The sequence below is a fragment of the Mytilus galloprovincialis genome, chromosome 2 (assembly GCF_965363235.1).
Source record: "Mytilus galloprovincialis chromosome 2, xbMytGall1.hap1.1, whole genome shotgun sequence".
Taxonomy (NCBI): domain Eukaryota; kingdom Metazoa; phylum Mollusca; class Bivalvia; order Mytilida; family Mytilidae; genus Mytilus; species Mytilus galloprovincialis.
Window position 1 is genome coordinate 33,804,924 of NC_134839.1, and position 19,708 is coordinate 33,824,631.

At 31.5% G+C, this 19,708-nt stretch overlaps 1 protein-coding gene across 2 annotated transcripts; it reads left to right on the plus strand.

Annotated features, from left to right (window-relative positions):
* Window positions 1-74: 74 nt before the first annotated feature.
* LOC143063429 (serine/threonine-protein kinase Nek7-like) lies at window positions 75-18,893 on the plus strand. Of its 2 annotated transcripts, XM_076235579.1 has the most exons (10): window positions 75-195; window positions 1,147-1,351; window positions 2,365-2,427; window positions 8,139-8,249; window positions 9,281-9,389; window positions 10,268-10,354; window positions 10,697-10,804; window positions 12,089-12,183; window positions 12,809-12,922; window positions 14,337-18,893. In XM_076235579.1, exons 2-10 carry the CDS (start codon window positions 1,163-1,165, stop codon window positions 14,595-14,597), a joined length of 1,137 nt encoding a protein of 378 aa, XP_076091694.1. In that variant the 5' UTR covers window positions 75-195; window positions 1,147-1,162; the 3' UTR covers window positions 14,598-18,893. The 2 variants fall into 2 exon arrangements, with proteins under 2 accessions (XP_076091694.1, XP_076091695.1); XM_076235580.1 differs by lacking the exon at window positions 10,268-10,354.
* Window positions 18,894-19,708: the final 815 nt, after the last annotated feature.

A 19,708-nucleotide genomic window follows, 5' to 3' on the forward strand; every position in this document is an offset into this window, starting at 1 on the left:
TCATTATTTCGCAATTTGTCTAAAACGTACAAAAGATTTTGATTTAATTTCTTCGATGTTTTCGTTTATTTTGAACTAAAATCGAGAGGATAACCGAATGACGTTGTCAGGAAAAATTAACTCATGCGCACCAAACACTTCCATTAAATTCCTATACTATTCGGTACAAAAAAACTAGAACGGAAGGTAAACAAGGTAAACCATTCTTTTGTTATCGATAGAATGCGGCAGTTAATTGTACTTCATCTATGAATACTCTGTTGAAATTTTTCCACATTTTCCTACCTGGTACCAGATCAAACAACAACAACCAATCAGATAAATTTATACAGATACATGTATATTATAATAAAAAAAAATGTTCTTTCCAGCATAAAATACACTGGTACTGGATGCCCTCAACCAATCTCTTGTTCAATTGAAAGAGTAATAATCAACTGCTCTATCAATAGGTACACCTTATCGCTATATGTCTGTTGATTACTGGATATTACACAGGTTCATAAAACAAACTATCTGATGCCACAATGGAAAAGTGATTGTTGTATGCGTCGCAGCTGGTATTAGCATTAAGGTGTATAGACCGTATCGCTGTTCCCGCTTCAGCGTTTGACCCAAGAATCTGGCCCACTTGAATTTTGACGTCATACTACAATCACTTTTCCATTGTGGCGTCAGATATTTTCTTTTATGATGTCAGAATTTTAAGGGAACTTTTGTGATACCCAGTAATGGCCGACAAATAGTGATAAGTGTATCCTCTATGGTTGTAATGGGGGACGAATTTATAACAGTAAATTATTTTGCCAAATGCGCGATATGACATTAATCATGTTAATGCAATAATTTGATAATTTAATAGTAATTTTTGGTGCTTGCTGATTAAAAGTAAATGGACTGAATTTGATGAATGAAGTTAAATTCTTTCTGAAAATTAGTGATGACAGCAATTTGACGAAAGAAGAACTTGTAATTCTTTCTAAAAATATTGATTACGGCAATTTAATGTAAACATACATTTTTAAAAAGGGTATGATGCCAATGAGACAACTGTCCACAAGAGACCAAAATGACACAGACATTAATAACTATACATGTAGGTCACTGTACATTGTATGTTACAATATTTAGTTCATTTCTCATTAGGTTAAAGGCTACCAATATGGCTGCCGGGGGTATGGAGCCAATGGACTTAGAAGGAAACCCCTCCCCTACTGATGAACAGGACAGTAAATATGGCTGCCTTGCTAATTTTAAAATAGATAAAAAGATAGGAAAGGGACAGTTTTCTGAAGTATATAGAGCTATTAATAAAATAGATGGCAGTGTTGTAGCATTGAAGAAAGTTCAGGTAAATATTTATAAAATGTAGAACTGACACTCATTTCACAAAAAATCTTTCAAAAAAAATACTTGTACAATTCAGTCATACAATTTTTATATGTAAAGAGCCACTGGTGATTAAACTGTTAGTAGATTGGGATAGAAAATGAATACTAGGTTTTGGTCAAACATGTCAAAGAGACAACAACCCATCCAAAAAGCTCAAACAGCCCAAAATTGTATTGATGTGGAGAGAAAAGCATGAAAATAAGAAAATGTGGAATGATTGCCAATGAGACAGCTATCCACCTGTGTCCAAAAGGTGTGGATGTAATCAAATATAGGTTACTGTACAAACCTTCAATAGTGAGCAGAATAATACAGTATGATCCTGTTAAAATCCTCAACATGACAAAATATGAAACCATTGGCAAGATCTAAGATTCATGGCAAACAATATACATGATTTACATGTATAGGAAAACATAAATTACAGACAGTAACAGCAGTATCTAATCAAGACTGACAGTTTATATCCCTTTCAAATTAATTCAATTAACACTGCATGATCATGATGATAAACTAATAAATGAATGATTTGAAAATAAGTTACACATAATACATCTTTGAGCATGTTTAGTTTTAGTTATATGAAACCATTGGCAAGATCTAAGATTCATGGCAAACAATATACATGATTTACATGTATAGGAAAACATAAATTACAGACAGTAACAGCAGTATCTAATCAAGACTGACAGTTTATATCCCTTTCAAATTAATTCAATTAACACTGCATGATCATGATGATAAACTAATAAATGAATGATTTGAAAATAAGTTACACATAATACATCTTTGAGCATGTTTAGTTTTAGTTATACTATATGCAGATTGAATCATCAATGAACTACATATTTTAGAATCCTAAATACAATTTGTTTTCAATTTATATGATAATGTTGAAGTAAACATGTGATTGAACTGTTACCATTTCTATGTACAATATGCAGAATTTACAGTAAAACCTTTATATTTCAGATATTTGAAATGATGGACGCCAAAGCCAGACAGGACTGTATAAAGGAAATAGGTCTTTTAAAGGTAACATCAGTTTGTTTCTGTATGTGAAATAAAGGAAATGTGAGAAATATTTCATTTGGACATCAATAGTATACAAATTACCATAAGTCTGTATTCCTGTTCTGTTATTGTTTTGACATTCAACTCAACTATTTATTAAACTAGCTATGGTAAAGGTCAAAAACAAAAATACTGAACTTCAAGGAATATTCAAAATGGATACTACTTTATCAAATAATATCTTTATAGATTGTTCTTTAATGTTTTGGTAATAAAGTTTTACTTTATATAATGCATTGAAAATGGATTGCAATGTGATCTATGAATAATTTAATCTGTCTGACTGTCAGTCAACCATCTGTTTCTACGTTGGTCTGTCCGTCAGTCTGGCAAATCAGTTTTCCACACTTTTTTTCATCGTGCTTGAAGTTATATTGATTTGAATTATGGTATATGGGCAGGAATTCGCTAATGCTACTTTAGTGTGACATTGTAAGAAAAAAATAAAAATCATTATAAGCTTCTAAATTTTTTACAAATTATTGCTACAAATGGTGTCCTTCTATTTGTAACCAAAAACATCATTTTTAAACTTGCGTCAGTTTGGAACCAAAGCAAATAATGAATTTGGAGCATGTAACATGGACACTTTTTCCAAATTGAGATTAATGATTCCTTAACTTATTCAACATTCAACATCATATATATTGATCACAAAACATTGTCTATCATCAAAACTCTAAAATGTATAATTTCATTTCTTTCAGAAATTTTGTGAAAACAAGTTTCCTCTACTTTTCTGTCAATGTTACATGCAATGTTTAAGAGATAAATACAGTAAGAATCATTTTCTTTCTGAACACGTAAAGGCTCTTTTTCATTGTGTTACCCTCACATTAAAAAATTGTATTAATATTTTTGCAATTATCTCATTTCTGTCATAAAATAGTGACTTAAATGTTGCATGTAACGTGGACACAAAAAATTAGAAAAATGAACCATGCCAGAATTGACCTTAAAAGATATAAAAAGCCTCCAAACAACCATCTGAATGTAAATTATACAATTATACTGCCACATTTCTCATATATGATATTATTTAAATAGTGGTTAATACCAAAACCATTCACCTAAATTTCAGACAGCAGACATATTTTTTTAACTATACCAGTAGTTATGCTTGTTCATGGTGGTACACTATGGAAGGCTAAATTAAAAGATATGCAAATGTCAAAATAACCAGAAAAATAAAATTAAGACCAAAGATCGATCAATTGATGAAGGAGTCATCCAAAATTTCCACAACATGAAACATTTTTATATCAGTAAGTAAGCAACCCGTTTGTTTATGCACAGGGATGAGATTGATAAAGAGACAACCATACAACCATCAGCATCCACAAAGTTTCTCACTCAATAACTAATACTGACAAAGTAAGGGTACAAAATGATTACATGTATCCCTCATTCATGTGACACAGTTACACTTAAAATAATAGTATGAAAAACCAAGACAAAATATGGAACAAATCTACGAGAGGTTGATACAGCCGCATTTATTGAGAATCTTATTTTCAATTGTTTACATAACTTCTATAAAGAACAATTTGGGTTTCATCTTTGAGGTTGTTATCTGATAGACATATTACCCTATATCTTGTTTTATTTCTGCTGGTTAATCTTACATTTATGATAACTTTTTAAGGTTTAAACAATAAATTTTATTTCAAACATTCAAAACAAGTTTCTTGTTTCTTGTTTTCTGTCTCCAACATCTTCAACTATCTATCTGAAAAAAGAAAAAAACAAAACAACAATTAATCTACCCTCAATCAGAACCAAAATCCATACATCATGTACATAGATTATACAATTTACAATAATATAGAAACTCTCAAATATCTTGTTTCGATTTTTCAATGCCATTTCATCTTGAAAACTTGTTATATTACCTAAACTACAGGAAGCCACAATTAAAAGGGCCCCATAATGACCAGTGTAAAACAATTCAGAAGAGAAAACCAACACCCATTAGACCATAGTCCTGTTTTCAACTTTATTTGGCCTTCTTTTACTTTTTTGTTTCATTAGCGTCACTGAATAGTCTTTTGTAAACGAAAAGCGTTTCTGGCCTACAAAATTTCAATTCTGGTATCCATGATGAGTTTATTATTATTATTTTGAAATCAGGAGCCTGAACCTCTTATAATGCAAAAGATATTCTGGAATGTCAATTATTGGCATAACCATTAAAAAAAAATGTTACAAATTGAATTCCTCATGATTTCTATAATGAGCATCAGTAAATACACATGACACATGTGTTTACTGGTGAATGAAAAGGGATAAATAAACAAGATTTTGAAATAACTATCTTCTACACTGCTGTAGAATGGTCAAATTGGAGATCACTAGTATGTCTGCATACACAGTCACCATCATCTGGTTTTCAGACACAGAACTACTATCTGACTGGCTGAAAGCACCGTCACCACCCGACTCACTAATAGGGACCTTATCAGACTGGCTAACACAGACATCATAATCTGCCAGGCTGATAGGGTTATCACCATCTGACAGGCTGAAAGGGATATCACCATCTGACTGCCTGACAGGGACATCACCATCTGACTGGCTGACAGGGACATCACCATCTGACTGGCTGACAGGAACATCACCATATGACTAAATGACAGGAACATCACCAACCGACAGACTAATATGAACATCACCATCTGCCAGGCTGACTAGGACATCACCATCTGTTGGCTGACAGGGACATTACCCTCTGACTGGCTTACAAGAACATCACAGACTGACTGTCTGACAGGAACATCACCAACTAACTGATTGACTGATATGTACATCCCCATCTTCCAGGCTGACAGGGACATCACCATCTGTCTGACTGCCAGGGACATCACCATCTGACTGGTTGACAGGGACAGTATCTTTTTGCAGCATCTTCCTGAGAGTTTTCTTCATCACATTTATTGCTGATCATCTTTTTCTTTCTTAGGTTTATATTGCCTGTAGATTTTTTTAATTAAAAATTGCATGTAAATTTTCAAGACTGACACCAATTTTGTTGTCAATGAAGAAAATACACTTCTAAAAAGAACATCTATATTTAGAAATAAAGATGAAGTTTGATGGTGGTAAAACAAGTTAAATTATCAATAATCTCTTTATAGAGCAAAGGAGTAAGTAAATGTTATCAGTTCTGTTCATGCGTGTAACATTGACAGAAAAGTAAAAGGTTGTATGTCAATGTTACATACATGAAGACCAGAAAATGAAAGTGGTGTGCTTAATAGTCAATTTTGGAGAAATAATATAATTGCTGCCCAGTAATATCTAATTAATCATTTAGGTTATAAAATGTTATATAAATGTCTGACTTTAAGGAAGTAATACCTTTGCATGTAACATAAAAAAATCTTGACACAAAATATTGTTGTCAATGTTACTAACTAGTGTTAAAAGACAAATTAAACAGGAAAACATGAAAACGCTTTAATTTTGTAAAATAAAAATAAGATAATAGCTCCATATGGCAGTAAGTTTTGTTTACGCATTTAACACTGGCCTGAACATGTAAAAGTCTAAATAATAGACTCTGTCAATGTTACATACACAATTTCTTAATGAAAAAAAAGTTTAATTTGGGTTTACTTTATACATTATTTTTTAAAATAGGTATCATAATAATAACTTTGAATATTAAAAATTAGATTAACTGTTGATTTCAACACAGTAAAATCTTCTCATGTAACACAAAAAAGACCTGATACAAAAATCGTAGTCCATGTTACTCATAAAGTTATCATAGGAGCATCAAAGAAATTGTGTGATGACAATATTTCAGATGTTAGTCATTTATAAACTCATATAAACTCATTTTAAAGCTCATAACACAGGTTTGGAAATCAATGCTTTTAAAACATTATAATTCTGGGTTATGTATGTAACATTGACATGAACACCAACAAATGTTGAGGAAAAATTGCTAGTCAATCAGGAAAAAAATAAACACAAATATTTAAAACTCATTTATTTCTTTAATATCATTTTAATGAAGCAAATTTAAATTTCAACAAGATTTTATTGATTAAATAATTGTATGCACATTTATTAGGTTGTAGCATGTAACCTGGACGCAGAAGATGTGTCAATGTTACATGCCTTTAAACGATAAGAATTACAAGTATATATTGTAAAGTCTAGAAATCAAGAAAGATCAACAACTTCTCTGTTAAGAATTCAGCATAAATTTACATTTGATTTAATATTATGCACTGGCCAATTATGCTTTAAGTGTAATAAAGTAATATTGTTTTTATTCTGGTGTCAATGTTACATTTTATCTTTTCAAATTAAGTGGCCAGTTATCTTTATAATGCTGAGAATGAATACAAGTACTGGTTAATCAAATTGGCAATTAATCTGTGGTATTTCATGTAAAAAATGAGATTGATAAGGCAAACCGTACAAAAAAAAGCTTTTGCATGTATCATAGACACCTTTCCTTGGTAAATATTTTCGTGTCAATGTTATGTACAGAAATCTCTCCAGCAATAAAATGAATATCGTAAGGGTCAAACCTGTTTAAATACAAGATAAACTTATATTTTTGGACAAAATTGCAAAGCAAGTCACACATCATTATCAAAGAACCTAATTTACACAGAAAGTGCATGTAACACTTCATTGTGAGGTTAAATTTACCTGGTTCCACTCTCTTATCATCTACTTGATCACTGGTAGATGCCTAGTGTGAAAGATGACAAAGCCACATTTTAATGTAATTGTCATCGGGTTGAAATGAGAACAAAATAATTATGGTAATGCTTACTATAAAAAGTATACAACTGTTATAAAAAGATGAGTATTATTGGGCAGTATTGACACGAAAATGAAATAAATTTTCTTACCTTCTATATTTTTCAAACTTCAGTTGATTGATAAAAATCATGAAATCCAATTGTACCCATTGTTGACACCTTTCAAAATTTGCCATGCTGGACCAATAACTTGTTTCCAAAGTTAATCAGCTAATGAAAAGGTGCATGTAACATTTGTTGACGGGAAAAGTTACATGCACTTGTCCATTTTCAAACGTATTTTATTTGCAGCAATAATCGGATTCTGTACAAAATGGGGTTTCTAAATGATAGACGGATCATTTTGCAGTTGATTTTCAACTATTATAGTAGAACAATTCTTCAGGCATATTCTAAATATGACTAGGGGTTTTGCCACTGCAGAAATGTCACACTTTTTGTCTACAGTTTTCAACTACCAGCACATAACAAGTGCTGATTTTTTTTTGAATTTTTGAATTGGATCCATTTTTTTTGCATTTGGCAATAAAGACTAACCCACTTTGATATTTAAACAATGTTTATTCTCCATATTTGCATGATTTCTTTATTTTTTAATTGGATAAACATTATTGACCCTAAAATTTCACTAGCGAATTCCTGCCCATATATGGTTTTATAGTGACAAGTTACAGATCAAGTTCAAATTATGTTCCGGTCTGATGATTTTGAGCAGTTATGATCCTTGGACTTATAAATTCACTCAAATAATCAGTTTTCCACACTTTATTTTGTCATGCTTGAAGAAATTGATTTAATAATTGGTATATAGTTTTATCATGACAAGTTATTTTCATTATCAGACACTACATGTTTATATTATTAAAATCATCTTTACTTTATTTTTAGCAACTGAATCATCCAAATGTGATAAAGTACTTGTCTTCATTTATTGAAAACAATGAGTTGAATATTGTGTTAGAATTGGCTGATGCTGGTGACCTGTCCAGAATGATCAAAGTAAGTTCCAGTAGAATAATGATATTCATATTGTGTTAGAATTGGCTGATGCTGGTGACCTGTCCAGAATGATTAAAGTAAGTTCCAGTAGAATAATGGTATTCATATTGTGTTAGAATTGGCTGATGCTGGTGACCTGTCCAGAATGATCAAAGTAAGTTCCAGTAGAATAATGATATTCATATTGTGTTAGAATTGGTTGATGCTGGTGACCTGTCCAGAATAATTAAAGTAAGTTCCAGTAGAATAATGGTATTCATATTGTGTTAGAATTGGTTGATGCTGGTGACCTGTCCACAATGATCAAAGTAAGTTCCAGTAGAATAATGATATTCATATTGTGTTAGAATTGGTTGATGCTGGTGACCTGTCCAGAATAATTAAAGTAAGTTCCAGTAGAATAATGATATTCATATTGTGTTAGAATTGGTTGATGCTGGTGACCTGTCCAGAATAATTAAAGTAAGTTCCAGTAGAATAATGATATTCATATTGTGTTAGAATTGGTTGATGCTGGTGACCTGTCCAGAATAATTAAAGTAAGTTCCAGTAGAATAATGGTATTCATATTGTGTTAGAATTGGCTGATGCTGGTCACCAGTCCAGAATAATCAAATTGAGTTCCAGTAGAATAATGATATTCATATTGTGTTGAAATTGACTGGCATTGGTGATCTGTTCAGAATAATCAAATTGAGCTCCAGTAGAATAAAATTCTAAAGTTTTCAAAAGTATATTATTTTAGAATGTACAATGTAACAAAGGATTAGAAAAGAAATTATAACTCGCACAACTTTGAATCATTTGGACATTTTGTAATGATTAACACAAAGTGTTTGTTATGATTGCCATAATAAATCAAATCTAAAGAAAATATACAAAATATTCTATAATTATTATTTAGTTATATGTATGGAAGACATTTCAATTTGGCCACAATCACTTTCTTTTTATTACATAACAACCAATTAAGTTCTTTTTGGTCACATTTATAGATTTTGAATATACTCTACTGTTTTTATAATTTTCAGCATTTTAAGAAACAGAACCGATTAATTCCAGAGAAATCTATATGGAAATACTTTATACAGATCTGTAGTGCTTTAGAACATATGCATTCCAAGAGAATTATGCACAGAGGTCAGTTCTTAAGGGATTCACACTGCATTTAAAAATGCCATTGAAAGTTTGTGTATGTGTTGTATACTGACAGATTTGTCATCAAAACAATATCTCATGGAATGCTCATCAAATTAGTTTGGTACCAAAAAAAATTTGGGAATCTTATAATTGTTAGAATGAAAATTACGATCAATTGTATTAATCTTTACTATGATTATCAATTTTCAGTGATATGTTTAGATGCAGTGTATATATAGATTCTACCACTCCATCAATATGATACACTATTACTATTTGAGTATCTCAATAATAAGAATTTGCATTCTGTGATTCAGATATCAAATGAATATATATTTGTGTGTAGCTTTACTTAAAATCACAATGATTTACTTCACAATATATATATATATATGTCTTGAAAAATCGTAATCAAAAATGCACACAATAATTTCTGAATTTTCAGTAGTTACAGAATATATGAAAGCAAATGCAAACACATTTTGGTTCAATGTGAAAAATGATTTAATGGAACAACAATTTTCTAGTCATCTGTTTATGTGTGAGGATAATTTATCTCCACTGAACTTCATAAAGTAATAAAACAAATCACCATGTTTTTTTTTAAAGAAAACACTAGCATTGTACTTAGGGTGCTATAAACAGTTTCGTATAAAAAACTAGGGGTTATTCCCCGACTAAAAATAACCATGGAGGGAAACCCCTGTTTATTTACTCAATTGGTGAAAAAGTATCATGTTTTTTGTATTTGATTGTAAAAATTAGTTAACTAGCTTTCAATTAAAACAGGTTGAATGATTGAAATAGTTTTAAAAATTATATTAACTTTACATGTTTTGAGGGGAGACAACACTGTAAACATCCTGTTTTTTTGGCAGTGAAAATTGAAAACTTAATTGCAGCCATTGTAGCTCTTATCGGAGCAGGAAACCGTATGCTGAAACAAGAATTTTTTAAAAGGCCAGGTAAAAACCTACAAATTTCATACAGTTTTGATTATGTAAAATGTGCATGGATCATGTCTTCATGGGTGTGCACATGACCTGGTTTCAAGTTTTTGATGTTCAAATTAGACCTTTTTTTCCCCATGTTCATTGGATGGAATATTTTTAATATATTAAAAGTGCACATTATTTTTATTTCATTATAAACTAGAGAACATTCTGATTCCAGTGATATCTAGTTTTATACAAGTAACTTTATTAATCAGTCCACCACTAAGGGTCACTTATGCATGGTCCCTCAAAATGTGACGTCATAGAAAAAAACTGTTGATTGCACCCTTACCTCAAAATGTTCTTTTTCAGATATAAAACCAGCTAATGTATTTATAACTGGTCAGGGTGTGGTCAAGTTGGGAGATCTTGGACTTGGAAGATTTTTTAGCTCAAAGACCACAGCAGCTCATTCCTTGGGTAAGAAATTGTTTCAAATAATCAGTTTTATGTGATGTATTGAACGTGTCAGTTAATGAAACTCTTAGTTGATAGCGCATGTCTTGTTCCTTACGATTATAGTGCTTACATCTTTAAGCCATAGCTTGTAAAAAAAACATGGTTCTTTATGAAAATAAGGTGATGCAGTATAATTGTTAGAGGGAAAAATATTCACCAAAGACTAAGTGATGAAGTTTGTCATCTTGGTAAAACTTAACATCCAGTGGCAAATATTTCATGCATGTTCAGGACAAGGACAAATTAACAAATTTATTAGCAATACATGCAATATATAGTCGTGTAATAGATGCTGTCAGGGATAGAAATATGGACTGCCTATAAAAAATTAGGGTTTATTGGATAGGCACAAAAAAAATCCTTGCAACAGGCCATTAATGGACCCCTCAAAGAGTTGTTGCAAGCTTCTCAAAAGGATTCTCAAAATACACATCATAGCACTCTATCTACACAAGGCATCAGATTAAAGGTGACCAGACGTGTCTGCTTACTTTAACATCCCTAACAACCAATGGTCTCCCCACTTTAGCAAGGGTTTTACTGCCCTAACAGCCAATGGTCTCCCCACTTTAGCAAGGGTTTTACTGCCCTAACAGCCAATGGTCTCCCCACTTTAGCAAGGGTTTTACTGCCCTAACAGCCAATGGTCTCCCCACTTTAGCAAGGGTTTTACTGCCCTAACAGCCAATGGTCTCCCCACTTTAGCAAGGGTTTTACTGCCCTAACAGCCAATGGTCTCCCCACTTTAGCAAGGGTTTTACTGCCCTAACAGCCAATGGTCTCCCCACTTTAGCAAGGGTTTTACTGCGGAGGAAGACAAAAGTGACCATATTTCTATTCTCCATCACCCTTGGGGAAATTAAAGTTAAAAGATTAGAAAGTAAAGTATTCATACATTTTTTTTGATTTATGACTGAATATTACTATTAAGAAAATCCAGGTTCATTTGTCAGATGTTCTAAAATAAAGAAAACATGGACAATCATTTACCAGCAAGAAACTAGCTATCAAAAACTCAATATAAACATTAATAGGAGTAAAAACAATATATACTTGTAAAACATAAACGGTAATGTATACAGATGCTGTTATGTTGTACAGCTCAAGATTTTAATTTGAAAATGTGTTTGGGTTAAACCAGTTACGAGAGCACAAATCTCTAGCTTTGCACATTTTGATCATATGTGTTTAAAGTAAAACACACAGTGTACTAAGACAATTGATAATGAGGTATTTTGATTACAGTTGGTACCCCCTATTATATGTCTCCCGAGAGAATACATGAGACAGGTTATAACTTCAAGTCTGATATGTGGTCACTTGGATGTTTACTCTACGAGGTAAGATTATCATTAAACTGAAGAAAAAAATTATCATTCACCTGAAGTGATTTTGTTATTTACATCATTTACGATAAGATTTTCAAATTGATCAAAGTAAAAAAAATATTTGCACATAAATCTACATATTTAGAACGAATTTAAGACTGACTCAAAGCAAATCAACTGTCATGACAGGTGTCACAATATGTTTTAATCATATTGTTTATATTTATTTTTATGCTTCTGAAAAGCTTGAAAAGAATACAGTAAACATGTTTTTGCATGTTATTAGGTCTATATAACAACTGACCTAGATTTATGCTGTTTACCAACTAAATAAAATCGTTGACTTTGCCATCAGAATCCTTGCTTAATTTTTTAAAGTTAAAAATGGTAAATTAAATATTAAAAAGAAGATGTGATATGATGATTGGCAATGAGACAACTCTTTAAAAGAGACCAAATGACATAGAAATTAACAATTATAGGTCACCATACAGCAATGTCTATAAATTATTAAATGTCAGCAAAATTTAGAAAAATATCAGTTTGTGTTCATCTCAAGTGAGATTATGCAGAAAAACTCAGAAAGATCTTGTTCTGTTGATATCTGGAAAAAAAATATATATTGTTCTTTTTTTAGATGGCAGCTCTGCAGTCACCTTTCTATGGAGACAAGATGAATTTATACTCTTTGTGCAAGAAAATAGACCAATGTGATTACCCCCCCTTGCCATCTGATGTTTATAGCGATGAGGTGAGTTATTTCCCTTTATAGTTTATCTCCCTTTGACATTTTTGTGTTTGCTATCCTGTGTTACAGCCAGGATTTCATAAGGGCAGAGTGCCAATCCTTGAAATTATAATATGAAGTATATACTTAATGGTTGGTCATAACAAAAAAACAAATAAAATCTCATTAATCTTCAAAAAGTAGTGGAAACTGAAAAGAAAGGGTGCTGGCCAAGGAAAACTATATATGTTAGATGTTTGTTTTAATTATACCCCCGCTTTAAAAAAGGGGGGGTATACTGTTTTACCTCTGTCTGTCAGTCCGTTCGTCCATCAGTCCATCAGTCCGTCCGTCCATCAGTCCGTCCGTCCGTCAGTCAGTCCGTCCCATGAAACTTTCGTCACATTTTTCTCAGGAACTACACATCAACCTTTTCTGTAATTTGGTATCAACATTTATATATGTCAGCCACACCGTGTGATGCGTTTTCAGATTCATCACTTGACAACTTCCTGTTTACCGAACACTTGTCTGATTTTACACATGATAGCCAAGTTGAAAATTTTCGTCACATTTTTCTCAGGAACTACAATACAAGGATTTCTGAAATTTGGTTTCAGGATTTATATAAGTCAGCTATACCGTGTGATGCGTTTTCAGATTCATCACTCCACAACTTCCTGTTTACCGAACACTTGTATGATTTTACACATGATAGCCAAGTTGAAAATTTTCGTCACATTTTTCTCAGGAACTACAATACAAGGATTTCTGAAATTTGGTTTCAGGATTTATATAAGTCAGCTATACCGTGTGATGCGTTTTCAGATTCATCACTCGACTACTTCCTGTTTACCGAACACTTGTATGAATTTACACATGATAACCAAGTTAAAAATTTTTCGTCACATTTTTCTCAGGAACTACAATACAAGGATTTCTGAAATTTGGTTTCAGGATTTTTATAAGTCAGCTATACCGTGTGATGCGTTTTCAGATTCATCACTCGACAACTTCCTGTTTACCGAACACTTGCATATTTTTACACTATTAATATTATCCACTTGCGGCGGGGGTATCATCAGTGAGCAGTAGCTCGCAGTTTCACTTGTTATGGAGAATTTTCACAAATTGTTAATGCACGTACCTGTCTATTGTTGTTAACTGTATAATAGAGGTGAACATACCAAAGGGACATTCAAACTCATGAGATCATAAGTTGAAAAAAAAATGATGCCCTGGCTAAAAAAAAGAAGAAAAAATCCAACAGTACGCAACATATAAAACTACAGACTGACCAACACAAACCCCACAAATAACTTAACTTCAGTTGTGTCTGGGGTTTTTATAGTGTCATTTGATTGCTGTCTCATTGTCATTTATTTCAAATCTTTTTATTTATGAGCACAAATACAAGTCGATATTTGTATAATTACAGCTTAGAAATGTAGTAGCCTTATGTATTAACCCAATACCTGACCAGCGTCCAGACATAACATATGTATACAATGTGGCCCAGATGATGTATGACCATTACACACAGCCAGCATTGAATCCATCCCCCGTCGACCAACAACAATTACAGTTACAACTTCAACAACAACAGCAGATACAACAACAACAACAGTTTCCTCAGCAACAGTTACCACAGCAACAGTTGTCACAACAACAAATTGAACAACAAAAACAAGTAGCTTAAGTGGGTGTTTTTAACAGTCTATGTGATTTTTTTTGATAAATTATCTTTGATTGATATTGAGAACTTTGAAATCATGAAAGATAATTAATTATGATAAAAACAAGAAGCTTAAAGATATTTTTGAACAACAAAATATAAACTCATATGGACAAAATTTGTTTAACTATTTATACATGTTAGATACTTATTTCTGTGTATTGCTGTTTTTTTTATTCAAATCAAAACCTATTTAATCCATTCAAATGTTTTACTCAAACCCTCATGTTAATTGTGTTGGTACAATTTGGTTGTAGTTTGCATGGTGTTCAAATTCATTCTGGCAAAAAGATGTTTGCCCCTTGAAAATCTTGTTGTCTCAATACTAGAATATACATGAAAGCTAAAAATAACTTTTCAAACTTTATTTGTTAGGTTCAAGGGAAGTAACTCTATACTTACCTTTTGTGTTATACAGATTTTCGAAGAAGGTAAAAATGTTAAGAAAAATAATTAAAGCGGTATTTTTTACCAAAATGATTGATATTTGGTACGGGTGGGGCTTGAGAACCATACATTTTTAACAGGTCTTATGTACTCTTTTTTTTTTTATGAAAACCAAACAAGTTCTAAGAATTGGGCATTTCTTTAATCACTGTGATTTTCTCACCAAACAAACAAAAAATATGTCTTTTAAGAAGTTTTGAAAAAAAGCCTTAGAATCATAGAAAGATTTATTTAGTAAGGAAGTAGGTCTTTGGAATATCAACATTTAGTAGCTTTTGTATTATTATGATCTTAGTGAAGAAGACATTCAAGAAAAATTTGTTGTATTAATGTTCTACACTACAGTTGTAAAATGTCATTTCAAAAAATCATTTGTGACCTTTTAACTTTGTGTAAATGCTGAAAAAGGTCAGATAGATATACTGCAGAGTGCAGAGAAATATAAAAACATCTTGATCCATAAAACCTAGTTTGAATTCATATTTTATATGTTTTCTCAAATAGCAAACTTCAGGTCACACATGAGATTTTGAAATGATTTAAAATATAATTTTTAGAGGTTGTTGTTTTGCCAAAAGTTTGTGTCCTTCCCAATTATTAGAATTTTACCCCCAACCCCTAGAGTGTGATTGAAATGGTATCTCATTGTGAGTAGAACTATATCCCTACCACATAGGGTGTGATTGAAATGGTATCTCATTGTGAGTAGAATTTTACCCCCACCCCCTAGAGTGTGATTGAAATGGTATCTCATTGTGAGTGTGTAGTTGAAGGTCCCATTTATCACAATATTTTTCATATATTATCTTCATGTAGTGTGAAACATTTAAGTGATTATTGTGATTGACTTAATCATTGTTATTTTAAAAAGTCACAGAAGTAGTATTTCATGTTAGATTTTATGCATTCTTCCAGGATTTTTTTTCAGCCAAGGAATTCCTGGCATCTATCTATTTTATCTTTATATTGATGTAGAAATAATTTTAACATTTAAGGGAGATAATGAATGTATGTATTTTTACTGTTTACACTTTCTAGTACCACTTATTAAATATAGATGGATTTTTTACGTTTCCTCTCAGCCATGGGGGGTTGTCAGAGTCGATAATATTCTAAATGCATATGGTACCAATCCTATCGAATTGACATTCCATTTCTTTTGTTTCGTTATACAACACCTTCAAAAGAAATGGGTCCAGCTATTGTATTCAATATTCTAATAAATCTTGTTGATAAAATTTCTGGGCAGAGCATTGTTTTTACTTGAAAAATATGAGATCCAATTAAACAGTGTAAAGATTTATTATCAAGTTAAACTGGAAAAAAAATCAGAACAAAAAAGTGATTTTATAGTCATTGGGTTTTAATTTATCTGGCAGGTCAAGGGGGAGGGGGTTTTAAAGCCCCTTTTTTTTGGACGATTAATGCATTTGAATTAAGACATATAGTTGAAACCCCCCTTTAAACCTGGGTTGAAACCCCATGTTGTTAAGTCTTAAGAATGACTATCATGGAAACTTTATTGTTGCACAAAAAATATGTGCCAGTATATATGCATAAGTAACTCCAGTTAAACTCTTGTTTGCTTGTACCACAAATATCAGGCAAATGATTGGTTACTGCAGCTGGCAAATCAAGAATAGTTTTTATGTTAACATACCTGTGTTGTGTCATATTGCAGTCTAATAATTAGTTTTCACTGTATACTATATTTATCAAGTGTACCTGTGAGTCAGTTGATTGTTGAAAGAGTATGTTATGTAGTTGTTAAATCTTTATTGTAAGACATAGTAATATTATTGATTATTGAAAGACATAATAATTTATTGAAAGACATAGTTGTTATTGTAAGACATAGTAATTTATTAATGTTAACTACAATTGACTGTTATTATATATGTGTTTTAATATAAATTTATTAAAATTTATTTCAAGAACAAAACCCATGTATAAACAGATTTTATTGTAAAGGATATGGTTACTATTGTATTAAATGTCACTTTTTTAGACAGACCTTTATAGAAGTGTAGATATTAAAAAAAGTAATTTGTTTTTCTCATTTAATTTCCCTGTTGATGAAAAACTGATGTATATGTAAGGAAAAACTTGGATAGCATATATTTGTACAATTCTTTTATCTGAAACAAACATATGTCATTGTTTAAATTAAATGTGTTGTATTCAAAGTAAAAATCATTCTATATACCTTAATTGTGTAATGGATGTCATTTATGTCCTTTTACTTACACATTTTGGGCAATTTAGAATATGTTTATACAGCGTCTATATGAGAAAAACAGTTTTTACCTTAACTCAATCAAGATAAATCATTGTCTATGCATACTATGTTTGCATGACGTAGTTATGATTGTTTTTTGTGGTGTATGGGGCATTATTTTAACCAATGTACAATATTTGAAGGCATCTGAAGAGCACCTGAACTTGTATTTTTAACCGATTTCAGAGTGTCTTCTATTTAGCTTTATGCCTATAGGCTAAATTTGATTTTGAACATGTTTTTAAACTCAACTTACTTGTGATAAGTTATTTCTACCAGCACTTACTGTAAATTCAATAATTATTGCTTGCATTTGATATTGAAAGTTTTGTAGAATGGACTCAAATGTGAGATTATTAATTGTGATTTTTGAAATCTTCTGCATTCAGTTATATATATCAAGTCAGATATAATGCAAGTTCTTATAATTGCGATACTCATCCAGTCGCATTATTGGCATAAAAACCTTGCAATAATTTATGAATTTACATCACTATACATTACTGAACCATGCATGATGTTAAAGTACAGCACATTATCTCTCTTCCAACTCTTGTATAAAATTATTTATGTGAATCAATGTCAGAAAAAAAGGAATTACATGTGATGAAATCCGTCCAGTTTGACTTTTGATAACTTCTACTTTATTATTTTTGCATGAATTTTATCAGATATTTTTCAATCATTTTTCAATCATGTTTATGTGATAAATATATACACATTAATACCATCTTTTAAAATTATTGTTAAGATCTACAATAGAGATCTTCTTTCTTCTTTTTTCATTCTTACCTCTTACTGTTTTAAACATAGATTTTTTTTCATCCATTTCTTCCTCGTTGAAAAGTTAATTTCATAAAAAAATAATCATAATCATCACAAGACTTGTACATTTGCATGCATCCGATCCAGTTATGTTCCACATTTTATTACCCATCCCCCTTTTTCCAAGGAAAGGACTGATAGCTTCACAATGTGTTTTTTGTTCTTTAGGGCTTACTATTTTTTTTTACACTTTATAATATACTGATCTGCTTTGTAAGAACGACAACGGCTTTGTTTAAGCCTGAAATTTTAAAAAATGCCAATTAAAGTTCTAAAATAAAGTCCTATTTAAAAATCTCAGCATTTTGTTCATAAAATAATGAAAACCTAAGTTTAAAGGTGTATCTTTCTACTCAGTCCTGAATCCTACCATGAGAGATGATAGATGAGTACTTACTTTCTTTAGGGTTTTTGGTACATTTTAAATTTGCGTTGGATAATGTAAAAAAGAAAAATCAGAAAAAAATATGAATTACCCGCCAGTATTGATGTAAACTTTCTCCTGTTATCAGCCTGAACAGATTTTCTGTATATTCTTTTGTTTTTGTTATGAGAGAGTGAAGAAGTTGAACATTCCTTTGATGATTTGTTATTTATTTTGAATTGTTATCATGTACACAGTACGTAATATGTTTCTGGTAAATTTGTGCAATTTTGTAAATATGACACATAACATTAGATGTGAATAAAACAGATATAAGATTTCCTGATGCAGTTTTTTTGTTGTTTTTTTCGTTTACAAGAAGCAGGATTGTTTCGTTTGTTTTGTTGGTACTTAATGCCACTAACACTTACAGTGACCTTGGCCATATCAAGGTGGCTAGTTTTTATACGACCGCAAACAATTTTTTTTTGATCATATAATGGTATGATGTCGTCGACATTTGTGTTGTCTGCGTCGTCCGAAGACACATTGGTTTCCGGACAATAACTTAAGTTTAAGTGAATAGATCTATATGAAATTTTTTCAGAAGGTTCAATACCACAAAAGGAAGGTTGGGATCGATTATTGGGATAATTGTCCTAACTGTATTAGGGAATTAGGGGCCCAAAAGAAGCATTTTTCTAGTTTAAGGATAACTAGAACACACCCGCAAAATCGCGGGGAAATAGAGTGTATGTAAACTGTAAAAAAAATTATACTGACTGGAGAATTTCAGGAGAGATATCAAAAGTCAAAGGTACTTAGGGACTGGGCACTTTTTTTGCCCTCCCCCTATTTTCCAAATACCGATTTTATACCTTCTGTTTTTCTGTACTCTATGAACATGCATATATACTTTAATTACTATACAGAGAATTTCAGGAGAGGTGTCAAAAGTCAAAAGTACTTACATATATATATATACACATCAGTGAACGCCATGAATAGTAAAGAGCACCCCCCCCCCCCCCAAGATGACCATTGGAAATTATAGTAAATTATAACAAATACAGTTATTCATAGTAAATGTATGTATACAGAAATATATCCGCAGTGACCACCGTTGATACAGGGGGGGTGGGTGGGGGGGGCGTTGAAAAA

Bases quoted from the DNA above. Each gene is read 5' to 3' on its own strand.
- LOC143063429 (XM_076235579.1), top strand. From the start codon at position 1,163: ATGGCTGCCGGGGGTATGGAGCCAATGGACTTAGAAGGAAACCCCTCC. The intron at 9,390-10,267 runs GTCAGTTCTTAA...TTTTTTTGGCAG, and splicing joins CAAGAGAATTATGCACAGAG to TGAAAATTGAAAACTTAATT. The intron at 10,355-10,696 runs GTAAAAACCTAC...GTTCTTTTTCAG, and splicing joins AGAATTTTTTAAAAGGCCAG to ATATAAAACCAGCTAATGTA.